At 41.4% G+C, this 22,896-nt stretch overlaps 1 protein-coding gene across 1 annotated transcript; it reads left to right on the top strand.

Moving 5' to 3' along the window:
- The first annotated feature begins 69 nt into the window (after positions 1 to 69).
- On the top strand, positions 70 to 21,003 carry LOC137892772 (collagen alpha-1(IV) chain-like). The gene is made up of 52 exons (XM_068738143.1): positions 70 to 284; positions 1,581 to 1,634; positions 2,647 to 2,736; positions 2,950 to 2,994; positions 3,288 to 3,332; positions 3,479 to 3,541; positions 3,729 to 3,782; positions 3,942 to 3,968; positions 4,711 to 4,779; positions 4,924 to 4,986; positions 5,085 to 5,120; positions 5,595 to 5,639; positions 5,811 to 5,888; positions 6,441 to 6,494; positions 6,627 to 6,692; positions 8,566 to 8,607; positions 8,684 to 8,737; positions 8,827 to 8,868; positions 9,053 to 9,137; positions 9,267 to 9,302; positions 9,440 to 9,610; positions 10,094 to 10,183; positions 10,441 to 10,524; positions 10,673 to 10,743; positions 11,053 to 11,241; positions 11,385 to 11,556; positions 11,652 to 11,741; positions 11,829 to 11,936; positions 12,117 to 12,211; positions 13,198 to 13,348; positions 13,491 to 13,604; positions 13,839 to 14,003; positions 14,194 to 14,280; positions 14,482 to 14,622; positions 14,829 to 14,927; positions 15,038 to 15,136; positions 15,392 to 15,531; positions 15,639 to 15,765; positions 15,870 to 15,950; positions 16,187 to 16,285; positions 16,457 to 16,504; positions 16,933 to 17,115; positions 17,342 to 17,472; positions 17,777 to 17,849; positions 18,139 to 18,213; positions 18,507 to 18,632; positions 18,913 to 19,008; positions 19,299 to 19,508; positions 19,617 to 19,794; positions 19,892 to 20,006; positions 20,089 to 20,261; positions 20,584 to 21,003. Exons 1-52 carry the CDS (start codon positions 213 to 215, stop codon positions 20,696 to 20,698), a joined length of 5,016 nt encoding a protein of 1,671 aa, XP_068594244.1. The 5' UTR covers positions 70 to 212; the 3' UTR covers positions 20,699 to 21,003.
- Positions 21,004 to 22,896: the final 1,893 nt, after the last annotated feature.

The raw sequence follows: 22,896 nt of genomic DNA, 5'->3' as shown, positions 1-22,896 counted from the left end.
ACCAAGCTAAACAAGTTCTCTGGGCTGTTCTGTCCATCAAGGCGCTTCAACCCAGACGGAGAACTTCGATTTAACTGAAGCCATGACCTAATATCACCCACAGTACAGCAGGGGATGGGTGTAATGTGAAGGGTGGTTGCTGAGGAGGACGCTGAAAAAAGACATTTCAACACCGCCGCGGTGTCTGCGGTAACTGGAGCAAGAACAGAGCCATGGGAAGGCCAATGTTGGGAGTTCCTCTCATCCTGTTTGCTGTGATGCTGATGGGCACTGTTGCTAAAAATGTAAGAGATTTTTCTTTTCTCATTGACACAAAATTGTCAAGAGATGTGATTTGATTTAGCAAACATCACAGACTCCTATCTGCATAGGTATTGCAATGCAAACACTGAATTGTACAGTTTTTTTTCCAGTAGTGCTTTTATTTCACACAGTACACACCGGAGACACAGCCTCTCTCGTAATCCTGTCCTGTAATCATTTTCCATATTAGACTGTAGAGATTTGATTAGCTGCTGAGCTACAATGGTTTATCTGCAAACTTTTATCAGTGAGCTTTGTTCAAGAAAAACTAAGCAGTGTCTTTACCACTCAGCTTTTATTATAACTGTTTTATTTCAACTTTCCCTTTTAAGCAATGCATCGCACACATTTTAAGTTTTTTTAGATTGATGCTGTTTAGTATAACTGAAGCTCTCCGAGGTCTCACACAAAAATCCACCGAATCACTGTTTATAGGAGAGCAGCATCATTCTGTAACAGTATGTTCCCTGTGTGTTTCCTGTGTGAGCGCCATTCGTTCTACACAGCCTCAACTCACATATACAAGGCTGTGATCTGTTTGTAACTGTAATGTCTGTGCTTAACTTCAAACATCTCTTATCCTGAAGAGATGCAGGTTTTTTTTTTTGCAGTCTGTTTGTGCATCTACTTCATTGTTTACAGTATTCACTTCACTGTGCTATGTTGGTGGGCCTTTTTATGGAAAAAGGACAGGATATGGTAGTGGGAAATTAAGCAAAAGAGGCCTAACAGCGCCAGAAAAGTTAGCAGAGACATTCATTTAACTGTATTTTATTACTGTAGCTCAACATTTTGAGTCTCTTCTTCTCTGAAACCTTTCCTCTGCTGATAAGCAGAAACGTTTACAGCCTTTAAATTCCACTGTGAGGAGGTGTAAGCCTTTACACCTCCTCACAGAATTATGAGTGCTTTGGAAAATTGCTTTCGTGAATCCTCCACAAATCCTCCCAAAGTAAACTCTCTTCACTGCGCAAAATAACAAATAACACATTCTCGATCGACACAATGTTTGTGCAACACACCTGTGGGGTGGACCCTCCTGTGGGATATAGAGCCATTAAACTTGACTCCTTTTGTTATCAGTTTTCACAATATTGTTTACGGTTGATATAAATGAAATTGGTTTACAGTGGTATGGGGAAGCATGGATTTCTTCCAAAAGGGGGGCATGACTGTAAACATTTGGGAACCACTGCTTTCTAAATGGATACAAATTCAAATTAATTCGACACCTACACAATACATATCGAACACTGTTACAATTTCTTCTTTTTTAGTGTGTGTGCAATGGGAAATCAAGGTGCCGCTGTGATGGAGTGAAAGGCAGCAGGGTGAGTGGATCGTCTATTGTCTGTGTAACACACTTGTAAAATTCATTAACACTGGGGTTTACTATTATTATTTGATTTGACTATATTATCAAATCTGAGTGACTTTTTTTTACTTTGCATTTCCTACTGACTGACGTCAACATGTCTTTTGTGAAAAAGGCCTATTGTATTTGTTACCACTACCACTTAGATATGATTCATTTATCATCTGTAAAGCAGATCTCACAGATTTACGCACCTGTGCGACTGTCAAGTCTCAACGTTGCACTAAAACACCACACTGTACAGCAATTTGTCACAATCAAAACGCCTCAGGTGCAGCTGCCCGGTGCTATACAGTCACATCAGGTGCAGAGTCTTGATAGACCTTAGTTGAAAAAAGCATTAAAAGCCTTTTTTTAGTGTGTGTCAACAATCCTTATAATTATTTTAGCCTTTTCAAGAGAGACCAGCTGTTTCATTTTTAATCAACCTGCAGTGAGCTGAAAGCAGAGAGAGCAGAACACATGAAACCTCTTTAGTCTAATGCTGCTCTACCTCAGTAATGGTAAAAATCCTTCTTTCAAATCTGTATATTTGAAATTCATGGCAAAGAGAAAATAAACATACAATGTGTCTATTTTCATGTGTCCAGCTAAACAACTCAAGACTACGTATCTGTAATATTTACAACATTTGTTTATTGACCTTCAATAGTGATTGTTTTCATTATCACTTTGTTAAAAATCACTGTCAAAAGCATCACCCACAAAGTGTTTAACAGGTCTTTCAATACAAAAACAACAATTTCATCTATATATTTAGTGTTTGCTGTTATATGTTTGTTTCCAGTAGCAATATTTGGAAACTTAGGAGTAAAAAAGCTTATATTTTCAACCATGATCAGCTAAAAAACACAGAAACTTGTGATTTTCTCCCTCTCTCTCTCTCTCTCTCTCTCTCTCTCTCTCTCTCTCTCTCTCTCTCTCTCTCTCTCTGTCTCTCTTTCTCTTTCTTTCACATATACTCACAGGGAGACAAAGGTTTTCCAGGAGTTCCAGGTCCCTCAGGGCCAGAGGGCCATCGTGGATCAGATGGTCATCCTGGGCCTTTGGGACCAAAGGTAGAATTTCAGCCGAGCTCTTGTAGCTCCTTCTGTATAACATGTATATCTTCCAATCCAACGCTGTGGTCAGAGGGCAACCTTGACTCAAATTGCGTATCGACTGTGTTGAATTACACTTTCTTCTTGTGTACCTAGACATCACTTTTAGTTGTGCTTGTACTCCATCTTACCAGATCACGAAGATTAATTATAGGTTTCTGTCTTTGACAGGGCAACACTGGGCCTGATGGACGGGAGGGGCCAAAAGGCGATCCGGTAACATAACTGTGTTATCCAAGCTTGTGTCTTTTTGGGTGTATATATGATCTGGTCTCAGTGTGGGAAAATTGAGTTATGTTTAAAATGGCTTGTGTATAATATGTATATCAGGGTTCCCGCCTTCATTGAAAACCTGGAAAAGTTAGGAGAAAGTTTTTAAATGATGTCCATAAAAAATGTGTGGGAACCCTGGTATGTGTACAAAGTGCAATAGTGGTAGACAAGGTTTCCCTTCTATAGCTCCTGAGCGCCTTTTACAATGTTTACTGGTTTTGTTACTGTCATAACAGGGACCTGAGGGCAAAGAAGGGTTTGCTGGGTCTCATGGTTTACCGGTGAGGTATCTTACTCTCTCCTCCATCAGTTTCACTCTGTTCATCTTCTGATTTCATCAAGTGCATGTTCTATATGCATGTTCTATATGTTTATAGATGCTTGTTACTTTTTTTTTTTTAAACTTCCGCTGATTATGCTCTTACAGGGCATCCCAGGTCTACAAGGGCCTCCAGGACCCGCAGGGGTCCACGGCTGCAATGGAACTGATGTGAGAAAATATTTCATATTTTAGTATTTCTTTCATGTGATAGTTTTAGCTCATTTATCAGATGCTCGCATTGCGGAGCTTTGAGTAGAGGGCTTTTCAAGTACGCTTTCTTCTTACACAAACATGAACCAGTTTTTGCACCAGTTTGAACCAGTTTTTGCATACTTTGAACACATTATGCTTTTAGGGAGAAGAGGGACCTCCTGGTATTCCTGGTGTCCTTGGCATCGATGGAAGTGTAGTAAGTTCTTTATGTTATGTTTAATTATTTTGTAATCAGATACAGTGTTTTGATTTGTTACTCCTCTTAACAACTTCAGTGTTTTGCTTAGTGCTGTACAATGAACCATCAAGGAATATGTGAACTGTTTGTTCCCTCAGCTTTATCTTTACTTTACAGGGTCCACCTGGCCTGCCTGGACCTAAGGTAATAAAATGTATGCTGCGCCACCCACGGTCAGCTGTTTAGTACTTTTTGTATTTGGGAAGAGCAGAACTGCAGAATCACTCAGCAATTACTGCCTTTCAAGACGTTTATTAGCAGGATCCTGATGCACCAAGAAAAACATGATGCTGCAGTAGCACGCGCCCTCTCTGCCTCCCCAAGCTCCCAGAGCTCATTTTGTCTGTAGTCCATGTGAGACCAATAACTTGTTTAAAGATTTTTCTTTGTTTTGTTCCTTCTATCAAGTCCATCCTTCCACTTTTATTTACAGCAAGAAATGTGTTCATTCTCAAATCTAATTTTCAGGACAAATACTTTTCATTTAGTGTTACTAGAGTGAACATTATAGACGTACTACATCAGAAAGTTCGTTTTCTTGAGAGCATTATGATCCATAAATAAGCTGTAATTCTACCGTATATGTTAAATTTGATTTTGCACTATGAACTGGATCAAAAGTGCTTTAATTTCACCTATGGCATCACAAACAGTACTATACCGTAACTACTGTTGTACAAGTCCTGGCAGCCCCTCGTTCAAGTGCCCAGATACATAAAGATCAATCCTGCAGAGCCCAACTGTGAACTACAACACGCAACTCTGAAGAATTATTACATATTCCATGCAGTACTACTACATACCTGTAATCATCAAGTATTGTAACACTAAATTCAGGAGTTTTAACAACAAAATATTAAATAAACTGACTTCCTTTATTTCACAGGGTGAATCGCGGGTATCGGTGAATGCAATACCAGGGTCACCTGGGCCACCAGGGAGGAACGGAGAGCGGGTAACTATTTGAAATTACATTAATATTAATGGAGTTCTGTTTCTATAATATTTTCAATCACAGTTAAAGACATTTTCCAAAAAGTAGAGGTATAAAAAGTAATACTAGATTTGATTTTTTTTTCTATATTTATGTATATTTTAGGGAAATCCAGGTTTCCTTGGAGAGGATGGACTACCAGGGGACGCTGGACCACGGGGCTCTGTCGTGAGTAACGTTTTTTGGGTTGCCTTGCACAAAGTACATCTGGCACTCTGGAATATTTATTGTGTGATGTTTGGCATAACTGCATTCTTTATGAACAGGGGTTTCCTGGTCGTTCTGGGTATCCAGGATCGAAGGTAATGCTTACAAATATAATGATGAATACTTAAAATATGTATGTGTTTGACAGCTTATACTTGTGATAATGAGTCTAAGTATTTACTGGGTGTCGCAGTGGAAAACCGCAGCTGGACTTTTTTGTTTTGTCTTCAATTATCATAGTAAGCAGTGTTCACACTACTTGGGAAAGTAGAAAACATTTCCTGGCTGTTGTTTTAGTGATTACAGTGCTTGTTCCTTGGCAGGGCAGTATTTTGGAATGTAGTGTGGACATCTACATGTGATACGACTCTTTTCACACGGTGAAAATGGTGGTGATAGGATGTAGTGTATTAGAGGAGGGGCAGTCGAAACCCATCTGTACGATTCTGTATCAACAAACGTGGGAGCCTGACCAAAACCAAACTGGGGGAAAAATGTGAGTTTCTGAGAAAGACTGAGAGAACAGGTTAGTTATATAAACAAATTACAACTGCTTTCCCATCCTACAGGGTCAAGAAGGCATAGGCGCTATCCCAGGACCTCGTGGACCACAGGTAATTTATTTTTTAGAAACACTGTTACAGTATCGAGGGTTCATTCACTTAAAGAGGAGAGGATGTAGCATTGTGTTTATTTACCTCTGACCATTTCAATAACGCGATGATGACATTTTCTGTGTGCATTATATCTTATTTATGTTTAAGGTCTCAATTTGCTTAATATAGGGGAGACCGGGACCACGAGGCCCACCGGGTTCACCGGGTCGGATCAAGGAGTTTTTCACTGAGAGTCTCGTGTTAAAGGTACAGTATAAGACTGAGGTGAAATCAGCAGCATTGATATATTATATATTCCAGGGTGTGGTTTTCCAATATGGTATAGCAGCAACCTTGCACTGTCTTGAATGTGCCTATATAGTCCATTTGAGACATAGAAAGTGCACTAAGCCTAATGGTGTCACACTCCACAAACTGGAGCAGTTTCCACATTTTGCAGGGGCTGTGAGAACAGCAAGCTTTTAAATTCTATTAGTCAAAATTCACAATACTGGCCAGATGGGCTAATTTCTCTTTCATGAAAATGGAAGAAGTAAAAGGAAGAAAAAGGAAAAGATCTGATAGGGATGCTGCTGATATGGTGACCTGATAGGGGTGTAAGAGAAAAAGCTCCAGGGTGTCCAAAACGGAAGGACTCATTCTCGCAGCAACATCAATGTGCTCAGTAAATTTCATTGTCATGTTTTAATTATAGTTAATGAAATGTATTGGTCTATTCAGGATCAAAATGTTGGACTGACTGGTAGGCAATTAGTTTGCAACTAATGAACCATAACCTGAGGTTTATGTCTTATACAGGGTGCAAAAGGAGACAAAGGAGACATAGGAATAAAAGGATGCAAGGGTGAATCAGTAAGTTTATACCAAATGAATGCCATTTTTAGAGCTTTGATTTTTTAGATCTCCATTTAGATGTTTGTTCTGCCTTGTTGGTGCTGTGTATTTATCTCTCGGATCCCTGTCCTCCTTTCAATCTGTTCTCAGGGAGACCCAGATTATGGCTATTACACCAAAGGAGCAAAGGGAGACAGAGGACTGGAGGGTCCAGAAGTAAGATACTACATACTATTTATTCCATTCCACCTCGCATTTAGGCCTCCCTTTCCGATTGTGCATATGCAAATGTAGTGGTGTCCAAAAACAGATATTTGGTTTGTTATTCGACTGCTGCACCATATCTTTCTCCCCACAAAGATGAGATGATTCACCGCATCATTTTGCATTGAAGGGCCACCAGTAACACTTTGGGAACAGCCTGAGAAAGAGGATGACCAGCAGGGGGCAGTAATGCAGCATTAAACTCAATGTGATTTGCCCCATTGCGACACAAGAAAAGGGATAACAACAAAAAAGAAACCAGACCCTTACTCATTGTTCCTCTGTCAGTTAAATGTATTAATGAGCAACACCTGGAGGATAAACAGTGGTGTAGGGAGGCACTCAGCCAACCGGGTGTTTGCTTGTTAGCATGTAAAGTTATACGCGTGTTTACTTGTGATTTATGTTGCCAAGTGAATGGCTTCGTGAATAATTTAAAGCTCATTTTAGTGTGTGCAGGTGTGATCAAGATTACAAGGTTTTTTTTTATTGTTATTGTACAATAGGGTTGTGCAATGAAAGGCAGTTTGTAGTCACATTTTGCTACATAAAAAAAAAATGTATTATCAGTGGAGGTTGGAGGATGAATTTAGGAGTCTCATATTCTGAGGAAATGAGCTGCTCTGAAATCTGGTGGTACAACAGCTGATACTTTTGTAACGCTTGCCAGATGGCAGCAGGCTGAGCAGGCTGTTGCTGAGGTTGGTATTGACTTTTAATATCCTTTGGGCTCTTCGCAGGTTACCTTGCACCTGGATTCTCACAATGTCACGAGATCGCTCGAGAAGCGCGGACACCTCCTAGGTGTTTCAGGTCACCAACATCACTGATGCTCAGTAGATGGGTGCCAATGATGTACTGAGCCGGTTTAATCACCCGCTGTTGAGCCCTCCTATTCTGGGCCATGCACATCCCATAACAGTCTGTCATGTTTCTAGTCAGGAGTCAAGTTTCCTTAATAATTACGTTTATGAGCTTTCTTCACCAGGATGGAGATGTGTGATGACCATGTCAGGTTGTTTGTGATGCTGATCCCCAGCAACTTAAAGCTGTTCACTTGGTCCTCTTCAGCTCCACTGGGGCTGTGAGTCCTTCCCTTCTTTTCTCTAAAATCAACAATCAGCTTCTTGGTTTTACTGACCTTTAGCAGTAGGTTATTGTCTGAGCACCGCTATGCAAGATTATTGATTTTGTTGTTTGTAATCCAGGCCGATGACAGTATAGTATCATCAACTTTATATCAAGTAATGGCCTTAACCATTTCATAATTTATTGTGTTACAATATAGCTTCAGTCCACAGTATCACCACTACACCCTCTGCCCACCCAGCTACAATGAAGGCTGCTCCTAAACAAGGGAAAGGGTTGAACTATTTGGACAAAAGAGAGAAGGGTACAGCTTTGCCCTGTCCTGCAAATATATTGAGAGCGTACCTAAAGGGGCCAACATGGTATCGCCACATTTTTCTCTTTTTCATTTAACATGAAGACAGCAAGGACGTCTCAGCTGCAGATTCAAAACTGTCATTCTTTTAAATTATTTTATTTCTTTATTTTGAAAGCTCGTGGCATGCACCTGAACTGAGACGGTGCTTTTAAGAGAGGGGCCCCTGCTAATCACATCGCTCCCTATGTAATGAAAGAGGGGCCGCCCCTCAATCCATGCTGTTGATTGCTTTCATGACTACTGCCATGTGATGGCAAACAAAACAACACTTTTGATAGTGAAATGAATTAAAGGATGCCCGAGGCCCTACGTAAACTATCTCTTCACGGAAAGCAGAACCTGTCTATTCCTCACTGCTGTCCTCAATTGTCCTTACAGGGAAAGCCAGGGAAGGATGGTGATCCTGGACAATCATCTAAGGTACTGTTCTACAATCATATGAATGTGTATATGTATGCAGAGTCATTATGTTTGAATACAATATAGTTTTTTTTAGGGATGGCCTGGCCCCAGAGGTGATGCAGGATATCCAGGGACAGCAGGAGGGACGGTCAGTGATCTGTTAGTGCCAAAAATAAGCTTTTAATGGGTTGGTATGCTTTATATTCTCATCCTTTGATTGTATACTCCAATGTTTAGGGTGAAAAGGGAGATAGGGGTCCCCGTGGTCCACCTGGAGATGTAAGTTTATTTTGATATTTTTTTACTGAGTACTCCTGAACTTTATGGTAATTTTAAACCAGTTTCCAATGCTACTTTTTAGAAATTAATATTCAGTAAAAGTGTGTCCTACAGCATAAGTAAATCCCACTATTCTTGATGATTTATGATTTCACTATGTGCCCCCTGTGGTTTTTGTTTGTAGATATTTGGCCCTGTGACTGAGCCACTCAAAGGGTACCGCGGAGATCCGGGTTTCCCAGGCTCATCTGGGCTCCCTGGTCGTCAAGGTATATGAACATAATGCTGTGTAATAATTAGCCCATTAAAATGATCAGTACAGCGACTCTAAAAATACATGTTTGCTTTCAGCAGACTTGCATATACAGAAATAACACAAGTTACCATGCTTTTCTCAGGTGTTGAAGGATTCCCTGGACCTGATGGACCTCCAGGTGTGTAGCGAAGAGGCTATTCTCATCCTATCTCTCTATCTCCCTATCACTCTGTACTGTATTTAAAAGGTGCAGTATAATGAGATTTTGGTTTCCCTAAATATGTTGCTTACAGTCTCTCACTTTACAATATACAGGCCATTCATCTGGGATTTATGTGCCAGGCCCTAGTGGTCCCAATGGGTTTCCAGGCCCCAAAGGGGACCCTGGGGACCCTGGGGACATTTATCTTCCAGGTCCAGATGGGGATGACGGGAATCAAGGGCCTCCCGGGGATCAGGGCCCACCTGGACCTCCTGAAGACAGAAGTATGTGTAAATGTCTTTAAGTTATTTAACCTAAACTACTATTACTTCTATTACCACTGATAATACTACTTCTGGTATTTCTCCCACTTTCAGTAATACCAGTAGATATTTAAAATATCTTGATTAACTCAACAAACTTCTTGCATGTGTGATAGTACTATATGTTTTCTGTTTAGTAAAGCTTTCATTTTTTAAATCGTCGATTCTATAGGCTTCTATGCTGTGACTGAGGGCAGTTAGTTGACACAAATGTCTACATGGGATCATTTGACATCTATATTTTCTTATATGTAAAGATAAAATGTCTGCCGTTCTTTTAACAGTAATCCACAAAAACATTACCTTTATTTTATTCGTGTCAGGTTTGTGTTGAACAAATGAGCCAACATTTACCTGAAAGAAAAACACTTTTTGGAATAAATGTGGCAATTCTGGGACATCATAACTAGCAGACTGATGAGTGTTGTTGATGTTTGCTTGTAGCTAACAGGATTACCAAAGGTCTCCCAGGAATGAAGGGAACAAGAGGTATGCCTGGACCCATGGGATATGATGGCTCTTTTGGAATGAAAGGTGGGAAACTAAGCATCATTCCGAAATTAACTGTCACCATTTAATTTGTTCAATGTCTTCTGACCTGCTAATTCCCTCTTGTTAATAAGCTATGCTTGGCTAGGCTAGGCTATAATGTGCAGTTGTTGATGCACAGCAGTTCATGCAGCCCTTTGATGGACTAGAGAGAGTAAAAAAAGACAACGTTCCGCAAACATAATATTGTGTAATATGAATGGGACTCACTAAAAATGTTCCCATGGTTATTCTTTGTTCAGGAGAGAAGGGGGAGTCCTGTTATGAGTGTATCGGATCAGGATTCTCAGGACCACCGGGTCCACAAGGCCCACCTGGCATCCCTGGTAAATACATTCACTTCAAGATAACACAGATTCTACCAAATCCGTCCTTCTTCTACATTCAAATGTGTTTTTAAGTTTTACTGGAAATACTGGAGAGTATGAAATGTTTAAAACTGGAGCAGACATTCTATATCTTTCTGTCGCTCAGGATATAATCAAGGACCAGGTGCTAAAGGTGATCCAGGCTTCCCAGGACCTAGTGGCTTACCTGGAAGACCAGTAAGAAAGCATGTCCTAAAAAAAGTAGATTGTAAATCGGATGCAGACGGGTTACTGCGAGGCAAAGTGCCATGGGAGTAAAGTTAAAAAAAAATGATGAAAAGACCCTAAATTAACTCTGTAAGCGGACTACTTGATTACTATAAGCACATTTTTTAAAGAGCATTTGTAGGAATGATTCTGTCCCGAGCTTTTTAATCCATATAAACGGTTTGTCACTGTAACCATGATCAGGGTTTCCACTGTAGTTTGTTGTTGTTTTGCTTTGGTTTTTTTCAAACACTTGTAAACAATATTTCTTCTCTGAAGGGTCCTATTGGTCAAATGGGATTTCAAGGCCCACCAGGACCAAAGGGAGACTCATATTCCTACAACAGTCCTGGGATAAAGGGAGACGAAGGAGACCCAGGACAGCCTGGCAGACCTGGTGCAGATGGCCTCCCTGGGTTTCCTGGACTACCTGGTCGCAAGGGCGATCAAGGACCTCCAGGGGATTCGGTGAGATGGTTTTGACAGACTTGCTCTTGATGTGCCATATATTTTGCCATTAGTTCAAATTTCTTAAATTCTTAGACGTGTGCACAAGCCAATCCAACAGATTATGTAGTGGCTGTCGAATAAATTCTCCGTTTTCTCTCTAGTATCCCTTCCATGGTGCAGAGGGAGACCGTGGTTTCCCAGGACCACCTGGGCCTTTAGGCAGACCAGGACCAGTCGGCTACCCTGGGCCAAAGGGATATGGGCCTGCTGGACTTCTGGGAAGTACAGGAGATGTTGGGGTACCTGGCCTGCCAGGGCAACCTGGGATTCCTGGTAAAGAAACACATTGACCAATATACAATTTGACAGACACTTATACATAAACAGACAAGATAGAATCCTATCTTCTCTTGCTCCTTCATTGGTAGGCCAGAAAGGCGAACCTAGCCACATCCACACCATAGGATTTCCTGGACCACCTGGATTTAATGGTCTGCCTGGTTCACCTGGAAGCCCAGGTAAGCATAGCTGTATGACTGATTGATTAACGGATGGATATATAAACGTAAGGATGAATGGGTCTCATACTTACCAACAAACATCAGGTCATCACGGAGCACCAGGTACCCCAGGAATACCAGGTTTTCGAGGACAGAAAGGAGAAAGTAGTGAGGTGTCATTTCCTGGAAAGCCGGGGATCCCTGGACAGAAAGGTAATCCATGTGCTAACACGCAGATAACAAATTCAAGATTCTTCTATTCTATACAATGTATTGGTGTGTGTGTGTGTGTGTGTGTGTGTGTGTGTGTGTGTGTATATGTGTGTGTGTGTGTGTGTGTGTGTGTGTGTGTGTGTGTGTGTGTGTGTGTGTGTGTGTGTGTGTGTTGTTCAGGTGACAAGGGGCAACCAGGTCTCCCAGGTTTTGCAGAGAGGGGCTTGCCTGGTCGGCCAGGTTCACAAGGCCTTCCTGGTCCTGCAGGACTGAAGGTCAGAGACACAAACAAAATATGCCATTAATATAGTCTATTATATATTGGTATACATCTGCATTGAATATATAAAGTACATTATTGGCCATTTACGTGAAAGCAAGGTAAAAGGTAAAACTAAAGGTATATTGTTTTAACACCTGATTCCAGGGTTTACACTGTAATACACATGCAGATGAAAAACAGAAGACATGTTATATCAAAGGTCCTGTAATGATATCTGTCTGAATATGATGTAATTTCTGTTGTGGGAGATTAGACAGAGAGCTTGATGAGAAGATCTTTAAACAGTCAATAGGAAGCTAAAGTCTGTAGTCGTATATCTTAGAGACTTGAAATCGGTAAACAACTATAGCCTGGCTCTGTCCAATGGCAACAAAATCTGACTACCAGTATTATGCGTATTATTTTACCGGTGGTGTTTGTGCTAAGCTAACCGGCTCGTGGCTGTAGCTCAATTTATATTATACAGACATGAGAGTGGTAAGTGTTAACGTCTGTTATGGAGAGAATATCAGTTTGGTTTAAAAGAACAAGCAGAAAAGTGAGATTGTTTAAAAAAAGTGTCATGACTTTATTGGTTGTACCTTGTATTTAGTAGGGCAGATTAAAATCATCACTAAAGACCCACCTTTAGTGAGGAAGTAACAGATTTGCAGGACATCAAAGACGTTCGTCGTATTTCATTTGGGTTTTTAAAATTGATTTTGTGTCTTTGTAGCAGTTTTTGCTGCCATAAAAGATGTATAGAGTATAATAAAAGTTCACCCCTGTTAAGGACTCTCAACAGGAACAGACAGCTGTTTCAGTACCACAGACAGCTCCATCTGACGTCTATGCAGATATTTGTTTCTCTGTTTGACAGTAAAGTGAAAAGTCGTGATAGACAAATAGCACAGCACTAGAACAATGCCATACTGCAAACACATTGAAATGTGTCAATAGGAATAAATAAATACTATGCTGTAAATTTGTGATCATCAGGGTGACAGTGGGCCTGGATACCGTGGCCCCCCAGGGCTCCCTGGGGCGCCAGGACAAGATGGAGCTCAGGGGCCCGTAGGAGATCCTGGGATCCCTGGCCTACCCGGGAACCCAGGAGTACATGGAAATCCAGGTTTTCCAGGAGAAAAGGGTACAGTAATCATGAATGAGATATAAATCTGCAGCCAGCAGACATACAGAAATACTTGTATGGTTCAAACACAGACACATGTGCATTCAGTCATACATATTCACACAAACACATCAAGTGCTTGATTCTATGTTACATACAGGAAGCAAAGGTTCTGTAGGCCCCCAAGGACTACCTGGTAATAAAGGTTCATGTAAAGGTGATTTACCTGGGCCAAGGGGACCACAAGGACCAGATGGGTATCCAGGACATCCAGGTCAGTGCATATTGAAGTCATGTGATGTGCTTATCTGACAGCGCCAGAGGGGCAATGATGCAGAAGGTGAAAGATAAAAAAGGACAAAATAAATGTGGAAATGTCTTCCCCATAATTCAACACTGTCCAACAAATTTAGACAGAATAAAGACTTTTTCACCATCCCCTTACCTCCATACTGTCCTCTGCTCCCCACCTCTATTTTGCTCTGTCTCTCTGTCTCCCCTCTTCCAGGACCCAATGGTTCCCCCGGTGAGAAGGGGAACCCAGGTTTGCCAGGGTTTGGTCGTCCTGGCGTCCCCGGTGAACCTGGTGTTCTTGGGCCATCAGTGCCAGGTTCACGTGGGCTCACTGGACAAAAAGGGATCACGGGACAAAACGGCCTGCCCGGTCAACCAGGTATGCGGCATTATTTCTCTGACAGGCTATAACACTCTTTTGAAGATGTTTAATTGTTTAATACACATACTTTTTTTTGGTATTCCCTGCCTTAACCATATTATGTATCAGCAAACATTATATCTATTATATTGTAGAATATTGTATGTATTTGTCGACTTACAGCTTGTTTTCACTTGCATTTCCTCAGGACTGAGAGGAGACCCTGGACCAGATGGGTTACCAGGATATGGACCAGATGGGTTGCCTGGAATTATAGGACCACCAGGCCAATTAGGTAAAGCACAAATGCAAACACACACACCTTCACATACAAATAGATCACTCTACCATATATCAACTACACATGTTTAACATATATAGATTGATTAAGAAAGTTAGAGTCTGAACTGAAACAATGGTTGGTGATTTGTTGTAGTTGTATGTGAGGTGTACAGTTACAGTATGATGGAGTCAATGCCCCCATGATTGTTTCCAGGTGCCCTCGGCCCAGATGGAGCCAGGGGTTCCTGGGGTCCTCCAGGTATGAATGGCGACCCAGGTCTCAGAGGTCCTCCAGGTCTTGCATCACCACAACCAATAGACGCTTTTGGGCCCCCAGGGGACCCTGGAAATCCAGGTAAGCTTTAGTACATTTTTCCCATAAAAATATCATTCCACAACCGCTAACATTTGTTTCACAAACCATTATAACTCAAATGTTTTTAGAGATCTTTTTTTTAACTCCACTTCAGATTTTGGTACCTCAGGACATAAATGTCTTTGTGAGTCTTACTGTTATATTGTTAATAAGTATAGCCTAAAACTCTATCTGTACTTTGTCAGGTTACCCTGGTCTATCTGGTGCCAATGGAGATACTGGAAGTATTGGACCAAAAGGGCGGAGAGGGATAGCTGGAGCACTAGGGGGTCCTGGACAAAGAGGTTTGAATTTAGTTTCACATTTGTAACTAATTTAATTGTAACTGTATTTTGGTTCACCAAGTCATCAAGTTTTGAAAATGAATCTGTGCTGTCTGCCTTTTTCTGTCCAGGTCCTCCAGGTGATCCAGGTGTTGGTGGACTAGTTCTCTCAGAGGGAAGTCGAGGACCTGCTGGAGCTCCAGGAGACCCAGGAGTCAAAGGGCCTCTAGGTAAGACCTAAACTTTAGTTTAGGGCCATACACACTGATTGCTTTTGTACAAATTCTGTAACCTCACAAATTAAAGTATAGTAATACTACTAAATAGCTCTACATTTGCAGATTTAGATTACCATTAAAGGGTCACAAAATAGGTGTAAAATATATATTTTTAATAATCTAGCAGTACAGTACTGTAGCTGTAGATATCAAGGTCTCTTTCAATGTATCTTACCAAAAATATCTCTTTTGTTTTAACCCTCACAGGCCCAAAGGGAATAAAAGGAGATCAAGGAATCTCTGGAGGGCCAGGTCCAGATGGTGCACCAGGTCCAACTGGTAACAAAGGCATTAATGGAGAGACAAATTACAATGGATATGGATGGCCTGGACCAGTAGGACAAAAGGTACAAATCACTGGTGTAGAAAGTCTTTGTAGAGTACAATGTCGTAAAATAAGATAAAAATGATGATTTCTCTCTCTTCTCCTCTTTGTCGCTCTTCTTGTTCTCAGGGTGAACCAGGATCAACCAATACTTATGTGATGAAGGGTCAGAAAGGGGAACCTGGTTCTATTGGACCTCTAGGTTTACCAGGAAACTGTAGAGCCAAAGGAAACCCAGGGCCTGATGGACAAAATGGTTACTACTGGTTATGAAAATAAGGCAGTTTATGATTTTTGAATGTTTTGCTCATAATCGGTTAACCTCTCACCCCTCTCCTGACCCTCACCCTGCTCTTCCAGGTCCACCAGGCTATCAAGGGCCTAAAGGTTCAGATGGACCTCCAGGAAACAAAGGACAGACAGGACCCAATGGACCTGCCGGTAAAGTGTCTTTAGAAGTACTTGATTATAAATATTATATTAAAAAAGTAACCCTTACATTTTACAAAATCAATGAACAACACATTATTAAAGTGCTGCCTACAGTCTAATCTTTACTCTCGTCATTTTTAAAAGTCAAGGAACTTGTATCGGTATTGTTCACTGTTCTATTTCATTTGTACTTTCTTTGAAATTTTGTCCTCAGCCTTCCTTTTTTTCTTTTCTGTTTTCCTCAGGTGACCCAGGTCTGCCAGGTGCTGGTAGTTATCCAGGTGCTAAAGGCAATCAGGGCCGGGATGGGATCCCTGGACCCCCAGGGCAGAAAGGAGACACTAGTAAGAGGAATCCTGTATGAAAAGTATTGTAAGGCTCTATGAGCTCATGCACACCCTGTATATTACACACCTACAATTATCATAGTCTGTATTTTTTGTATGGCCTGTAGAAAAAGATGTCTTTCATGGCTACTGCCAAAACTCACCTCTCCTTCCATCTCTCCTCTGTAGACATTATAGGAGGGACACCTGGTAGGCGTGGTGACACAGGTCAACAAGGTGAGTCTCAGGTAAATGACATCATCCTTTTCAAGACTTTTACAAAATTGTGTCAGTCATATATTTTTATACTGAGCATGACACTGGTCTAGAAAAACCTCAGATTTATGGTCAGGGTTTTACACTCCACGTGTAATGATAGTGCCCATATGATGACTGTTGTGTACATGTTTCTCATGAACATTTCCATAAAAACCTTAAAATGTTCTAAGGTTAAATGCCAAATACCCATGTATAACGCATGCTCATCACTATTTGCATCATTGTGGTTTAGACTAAATAAACTGATAAAATTATGATCTAATACCTTAATTCTTTACAAAAATGCTTTCAATATAGATAGAGACCAACCAACAAACCTACATTCTCCACTGCTGATTAGTACTGTTGTTGACATTCGTGCACATCTGTGTATTTTTACACTGTAGGTCCCCCCGGGAACCCTGGTCCCCCTGGCTTGTCTCTCACAGGGAGTCCTGGACCAATAGGAGACAGAGGATTTCCAGGTTCAACTGGGGTCTCTGGTCGGAAAGGACAACCAGGAAGGGAAGGGGCTTGTGTTCCAGGGTCAAAAGGAGACCACGGTCATCCTGGCAATACTGGTGGCCCAGGTGAGAATATCAGGACTCAAGAGGTTATTATGCATGATATATTGGATGTAACCTGATATTCTGGGGAAGCCATTTTCTTCATAATACTTTTAAAAATGTAGAAAACAAAAAATACCAAAATATATTTTGACCTATTAGTTCCTTATTTTCTTTGTTTGGTTCTCAGTTGTCACATCTGTACTTTCATGATAATTAAATTACTGTCTCCTTCCTACTGTATATGTAGGCTATCGTGGCTTACCTGGCCTTCCAGGTCCCACAGTGCCGGGGTTAAAAGGAGACAGAGGGGGCCCAGGTCTTACAGGAGCCCCAGGCTATAGTGGACCACGAGGAGATCCAGGCCCTCAAGGACCACCGGTAAGTGAGCCTAACATTTATCTTTTGAGAAAAAGAGTCTTTCAAAGGGGAATTAAGATTCAAGCCCAATTGTATGCATTCATATTTGTATTTAACAAATGAGGTGTGATTTTCTTTTCAAACAAACTAAAAAATAGAGAATCTGTTTAAAAAGTGTGCCTTTTCTTTCAACAGAATAACCAAGATGAGATTACTTTTAAGCACCATCTGCAGTTGCATCACAACTGAAGCTAAGTCTTCCAAAGCTTGCTGCTCTTCTAAAAGTCTAATCTTTGACCTTTCATTGTTTCATTTGCCTCCCGAGGGTCCAAGAGGCAGACCTGGAGGCCCGGGACCAAGAGGTGATTCTGGTCCTCCTGGAATCCATGGCCCCTCTGGTAATTTATCATTTCAATTATAGCCTATGATTAGGTATTCTCTATGATTTTTTCCCCAGACAACACCAGATCTGTCACCACAGAAGAGTAACAATCGTCAATTGATTTATGTTCACACAACTGAGATGAAATACAAATGGGACAGAAAACAAAGTGGACAGAGAAAAATTAATTTATGAGGATTCATTTCACTTTTCTTCTGTGATATCCAATAAAATGGGATTTATGCAATAGGGTGTGATGGGCAAGTTAATTCCCTTAAAATCTATTCATGACTTGTGTGTTTTAGGTGTGGAGGGAGACTCTGGATACATCCCTGGCCCTCCTGGTCCACCTGGGATGAAAGGCTTTCCTGGACGACCTGGTGCGGCAAAAGTTTGTCTTACTACTGTTCAAAATAACCAGGGATACAACTGTACCTTGTGATTATCTTCCAGACTTAATTAGACTTCTACATCTTAACAGACATCAGTTAGGACTCGCAGCAGAAATGCAATGCTCTACCCATCACCGTCAGATTACCTGTCTAGCACTTGATTACGTTAACTGTTGTCCCTCTGCAATACTGGCATTAACTCATTCTAGATCAGCCGTGGCACACAGGTATTATGTATTTTGGGAAATAGCTTTGTAAATGCTCCTGCTGTGTCACTACAGGCTTAAAAGGTGATCCAACATTTGTCAGGGTGATATATGAACCAGGACCTCCTGGCTCACCTGGTCCTTCTGGCAATCGAGGAATCCCGGGGAACACTGGACCATCAGGACCACCAGGCCAACCAGGTCCAAAATAAGATTTCAGCTCAATCTATGCATTGATTTTTAAGATGTGCTATTTTCTATTGCTTGTTAAAACTATATCATGCCACATCCATGAAGCTGTTTTTCTGTCCTTGTGTTTTTTTCTCTGTCTATTTGTAAGGGACAAGAACAGAGACACCTTGACAATTGCTGAAACAGTCTGGAATGCTTTACATATGTGTATATGGCTGAAGCTTATTTCCAACACCAGTCCCTTGATGGGCATTGATGCACCATGTGACTCTGAATCTGTCTGTCCCAGGTCAGCCAGGAGTCAAAGGCCAGCGTGGTTCCAGCCCAGATGGCCATCCTGGATTTACTGGACTCAAAGGAGACAAAGGACAAGCAGGACTGCCAGGTGTGTGCATGTGTGTGGGTTAAAAGGTGTGTTTGTGTGTGCAGACCAGATGTTATGTCATGATAAACACTATAGGAATTCACTGTAATGCCTGTCTACAGTACATGTGACCACATCACTGGGCATGTGAGGGATTTAGAGGAAGACCTGAACCTTGTGTCACACCCTCCTGGTGACGTTCCATATTAAAAATACACTCCTCAGTCCAACAGTGAGTGTTAGCAGTGACTAAGACTGAAATACACCTCCCTACCCCCCCAAAATGTTTTTAATTAGTGTTTCCTCTGCAGGTTCAGAAGGCAGATCTGGAGACTCAGGCAACAAGGGTCGTCCAGGGTTGCCAGGTAGAGGTGGTCCAGGTTATGTTGACAGTTTCCTGATAGCCAGACACAGTCAGAGCACAAGTGTCCCTGACTGCCCTCGTGGCACCAGCCTCATCTACTCTGGTTACTCCTTCCTCTTCATCAACGGAAACGAAAGAGCTCATGGTCAGGACCTTGGTAAGAGCACAGAAACCTTCCTTTTCTGAACAGAAACACTGTGCAGAGTCTGCATCTTATAAACCTGTGTCTTTGCTGTTTGCTTGATTTCGTGACGCCGTCCCTCAGGCACCATGGGAAGCTGTCTCCCCCGTTTCTCCACCATGCCCTTCCTGTTCTGTGACACGGAGGGTAACTGCCGCTATGCTTCTCGTAACGACTACTCCTACTGGTTGTCCACTGACACTCCTATGCCTACCAACATGGCTTCCATCACAGGGGATACACTGGCCTCCTACATTAGCAGGTGGGGCAGGAGCATGCACACATATACACAGTGACATAGACATATCAATTACTTTGGGCAGTTTTAATGTGAATTTCTGTATGCACGTGTGGTTTAGGTGCTCAGTGTGTGAAACCACCTCCAACGTCATAGCCGTCCACAGCCAGACAACTCTGACACCTGAATGTCCCCGAGAGTGGGAGTCACTATGGACTGGATACTCATTTGTCATGGTAAAGAAGTCTCTGTTTGGTTTTTCAACCTGGTTCTTCTCATATGCTATTTTCCATGTAACTTGACCTTCATCCGTTCTAGCAAACGGGTGCTGGAGCAGAGGGCTCCTCCCAGCCCCTGGTTTCTCCTGGCTCATGTCTGGAAAGTTTCCGCCAAGTGCCCTTCATCGAGTGTCATGGCAGGGGAACTTGTAACTACTACCCTGATTCCTATAGCTACTGGCTGGCCTCCCTGGACCCCAACAGCATGTTCAGGTAAACTCTTCCCTTCTCTGTTAACAGTCGTGGATGACTCTCTTTCACAGTTTAAATCGTATTATAGTGATGACACAAACAGTTGCTTATTACAGAGGAATTTCTTTAGCATAGTTTTTTCTTGGTTTTGCATGTCCGTATGATAATCACGATGCGCCAAATAATAAAATTCCTAACCTATCTTACAAACAACATGTTGATTTTGGGATTTGGTTACCATGTCACTTTAAATTAAGCTATTATACATCTGTAATTCAAAACCCTATGATTTATAATGACATTTCTAACATTGGGATTGTGTGTGTTTTGTTCTCTCCTATAGTAATCCTGTTCCTCACACAGTGAAGGGACCTTCTCTACAAAGTGTCATCAGCCGTTGTCGGGTCTGTAGTAAACCACAGCAACCAACAGATGACAGACGAGGGGACAATTTTTAACATTCAGTATTTCTTTTTTCGATGTCATTTGACACCTGAAAATATGAGAAATGCGAGATAAAACAGTCTCGGCAGCTTGTAGTGTGTTTATCTGTTTGTTACATTAGTGCGAGTGACAAATCTGTGTTCATGAGCCTTAGCTGTGAATAAAATACATTTCAAGCAAATTGCCAATCACTGTAATTGCATGTGTTATATAAGCTCTGATAATAGTGCATATTAAAAGTAATGACACATTTAGTAAGTCATATCTTATCAAGGCTGTGGTGGGCCACATGACACACATGAGCCTCAATAGGGGCAACTGTGGAGAGGGTTGTCCGGCAACCGCAAGGTTGGCAGTTCGATCCCCCTTTACTACTTGTGCTGTGCCGAAGTGTCCCTGAGCAAGACACTGAACCTCTAACTGCTCCCCGGGTGCTTCTCAGGGGCAGCCCACTGCTCCCTATATATACTAGGGATGGGTCACATGCAGAGAACAAAATTCCCCACTGTGGGACTAATAAGGGATTTAAAATAAAAAAATACCAGCTAGTATTAGCAGTGATAAAGGTACTGCTAGTTGTTGTAGTAATACTAGTAGCAAAAGCACCACTGTGTCTTTTCTTTGAAATGTGTTGTTTTCATTCAGTATTACTTTAAATGCTTGCCAGTCAGTGACACGTTGAACCATCTGACTATATTCTAACCTAAATTCTGACCATGTATGCCGTCATTGATGAAAGCACAACACCATTCTCCTGTGTTGCCATGTCCATGTCCTTTCACCATGTGACTAAAGGTGCCTTGGATACAAACATGCACCAAATGTTACGATTTTATGCAGACAACAGCCAGGCCACTGAGAAATAATAATCCATTTGGTGCTGATGTCAATGAATGACGTAAAAAGAATGAGGTCACAGATGACACACATGTTCCTATGATACCTGGAGAGGCAGCATGTTGTAAATGCGACGCTCTCGCTTTGGAATTGTTAGGTTGTTGTGTTTTCACAGGCAAATATTGAGTCATTTGTGCTCTCACTCTGAAAGCATTTCTTTTCAGTTTTGGCATGTTAAATGGTGCATGCAAAGGATTAAAGCTTATGACTCATACAGCCTGCAACTTTCTCCAGTCCATTTCTAAATGAACTGTCGGAAAGGCTCCCTCTGTGGCTTCGAGACAAAAAAATGCACATTAAGATCTTGAGAGATAGGTTGTGGAATGTTGTTTTTTTTTTACATCCCATCTTTCTCGTTTTGGTTTGTCAATTGCAGGAAAAGACATTAAAATAAAATACAAATGAAGAAAAATAATGACTGTTTTAATGGGACGTTAATCTGCCTGTTCATTCCACATGTGCCCAGTGGTTTGAAAAAAGCTGTGATCAAAAACAATGAAGCTAATTTGCAATCCACATTAGCCTCATTCCTCTTCAACATCTTATTTCTCTGCACTATTCACTCAGACAAGTATCAGCAGAGCTATACCTCCCGAAGGAGCAGTCACTCAAGCTCACTCATCCATATCTGTCACTGGGATCAATAGATGCAAACTCCACATGCAGCTAAATGCAAAAAGGTACAACAGTGTCCTCAAACAACAGTGTTGAAAATGCCGTTGCTTTTTGGCACGCATATTCCAACGTATCGATTGCTCAGAGTCAGAAATAACAAGCAGCCTTGTGTGCTTATGTAAGGGAGGCAGCTAACACAAGTCGCAGCTGAAGAGGAGCAGAACCCTCTTAAGGGAATTAAAAAACCTGTGATGAAGTATCACACTGACTATAAAATTTATTTTTGACATTTTTAGAGCAGAATCACGACTCATTAAAAATAGAGTCCTGGCACATCTGACAAAAAAAAAAAAAAAAGGATAACAAGCAGCAACTCCTTGAAAGCCACCTTAAATTAGATCAGTCTTACATGGCCTGGTGCAGACAGTTGTCAGCATGGACAGAAACACTGTTGCTGTAAAGTGCTCTCAGTAGCTTTCTTAACAAGATTATTCTGCACATGACAGTGCACTTACTAATTGTTTAGGCAGCTATATTAGGCTTCTACACTTACATAATTGGGTTAGAATGGCGATATGTTGAAAGGTTGATGCGTTTCAAGGTTGTCTCCTGAGAAGGACACGCGTCCTTTTTTTCTCCACATGTGCCTCACATGGACTAGAAAACATCTGTTCATATTTTTACAGAGACATTACAGTCA

This window comes from Cebidichthys violaceus, unplaced genomic scaffold, assembly GCF_023349555.1.
Source record: "Cebidichthys violaceus isolate CVI_PGR_0920_01 unplaced genomic scaffold, fCebVio1.0.p SCAF_8, whole genome shotgun sequence".
NCBI classification, from domain to species: domain Eukaryota; kingdom Metazoa; phylum Chordata; class Actinopteri; order Perciformes; family Stichaeidae; genus Cebidichthys; species Cebidichthys violaceus.
Note: the sequence above shows the minus strand (reverse complement) of the source record. Positions and strands in the feature narration are given on the sequence as shown.

Excerpts from the sequence above, each read along its gene's own strand:
- LOC137892772 (XM_068738143.1), top strand. The coding sequence starts at position 213 with ATGGGAAGGCCAATGTTGGGAGTTCCTCTCATCCTGTTTGCTGTGATG. Across the intron at positions 3,783-3,941 it reads TTGGCATCGATGGAAGTGTA|GGTCCACCTGGCCTGCCTGG; the intron begins GTAAGTTCTTTA and ends TTTACTTTACAG. Across the intron at positions 8,738-8,826 it reads CAGGGACAGCAGGAGGGACG|GGTGAAAAGGGAGATAGGGG; the intron begins GTCAGTGATCTG and ends TCCAATGTTTAG.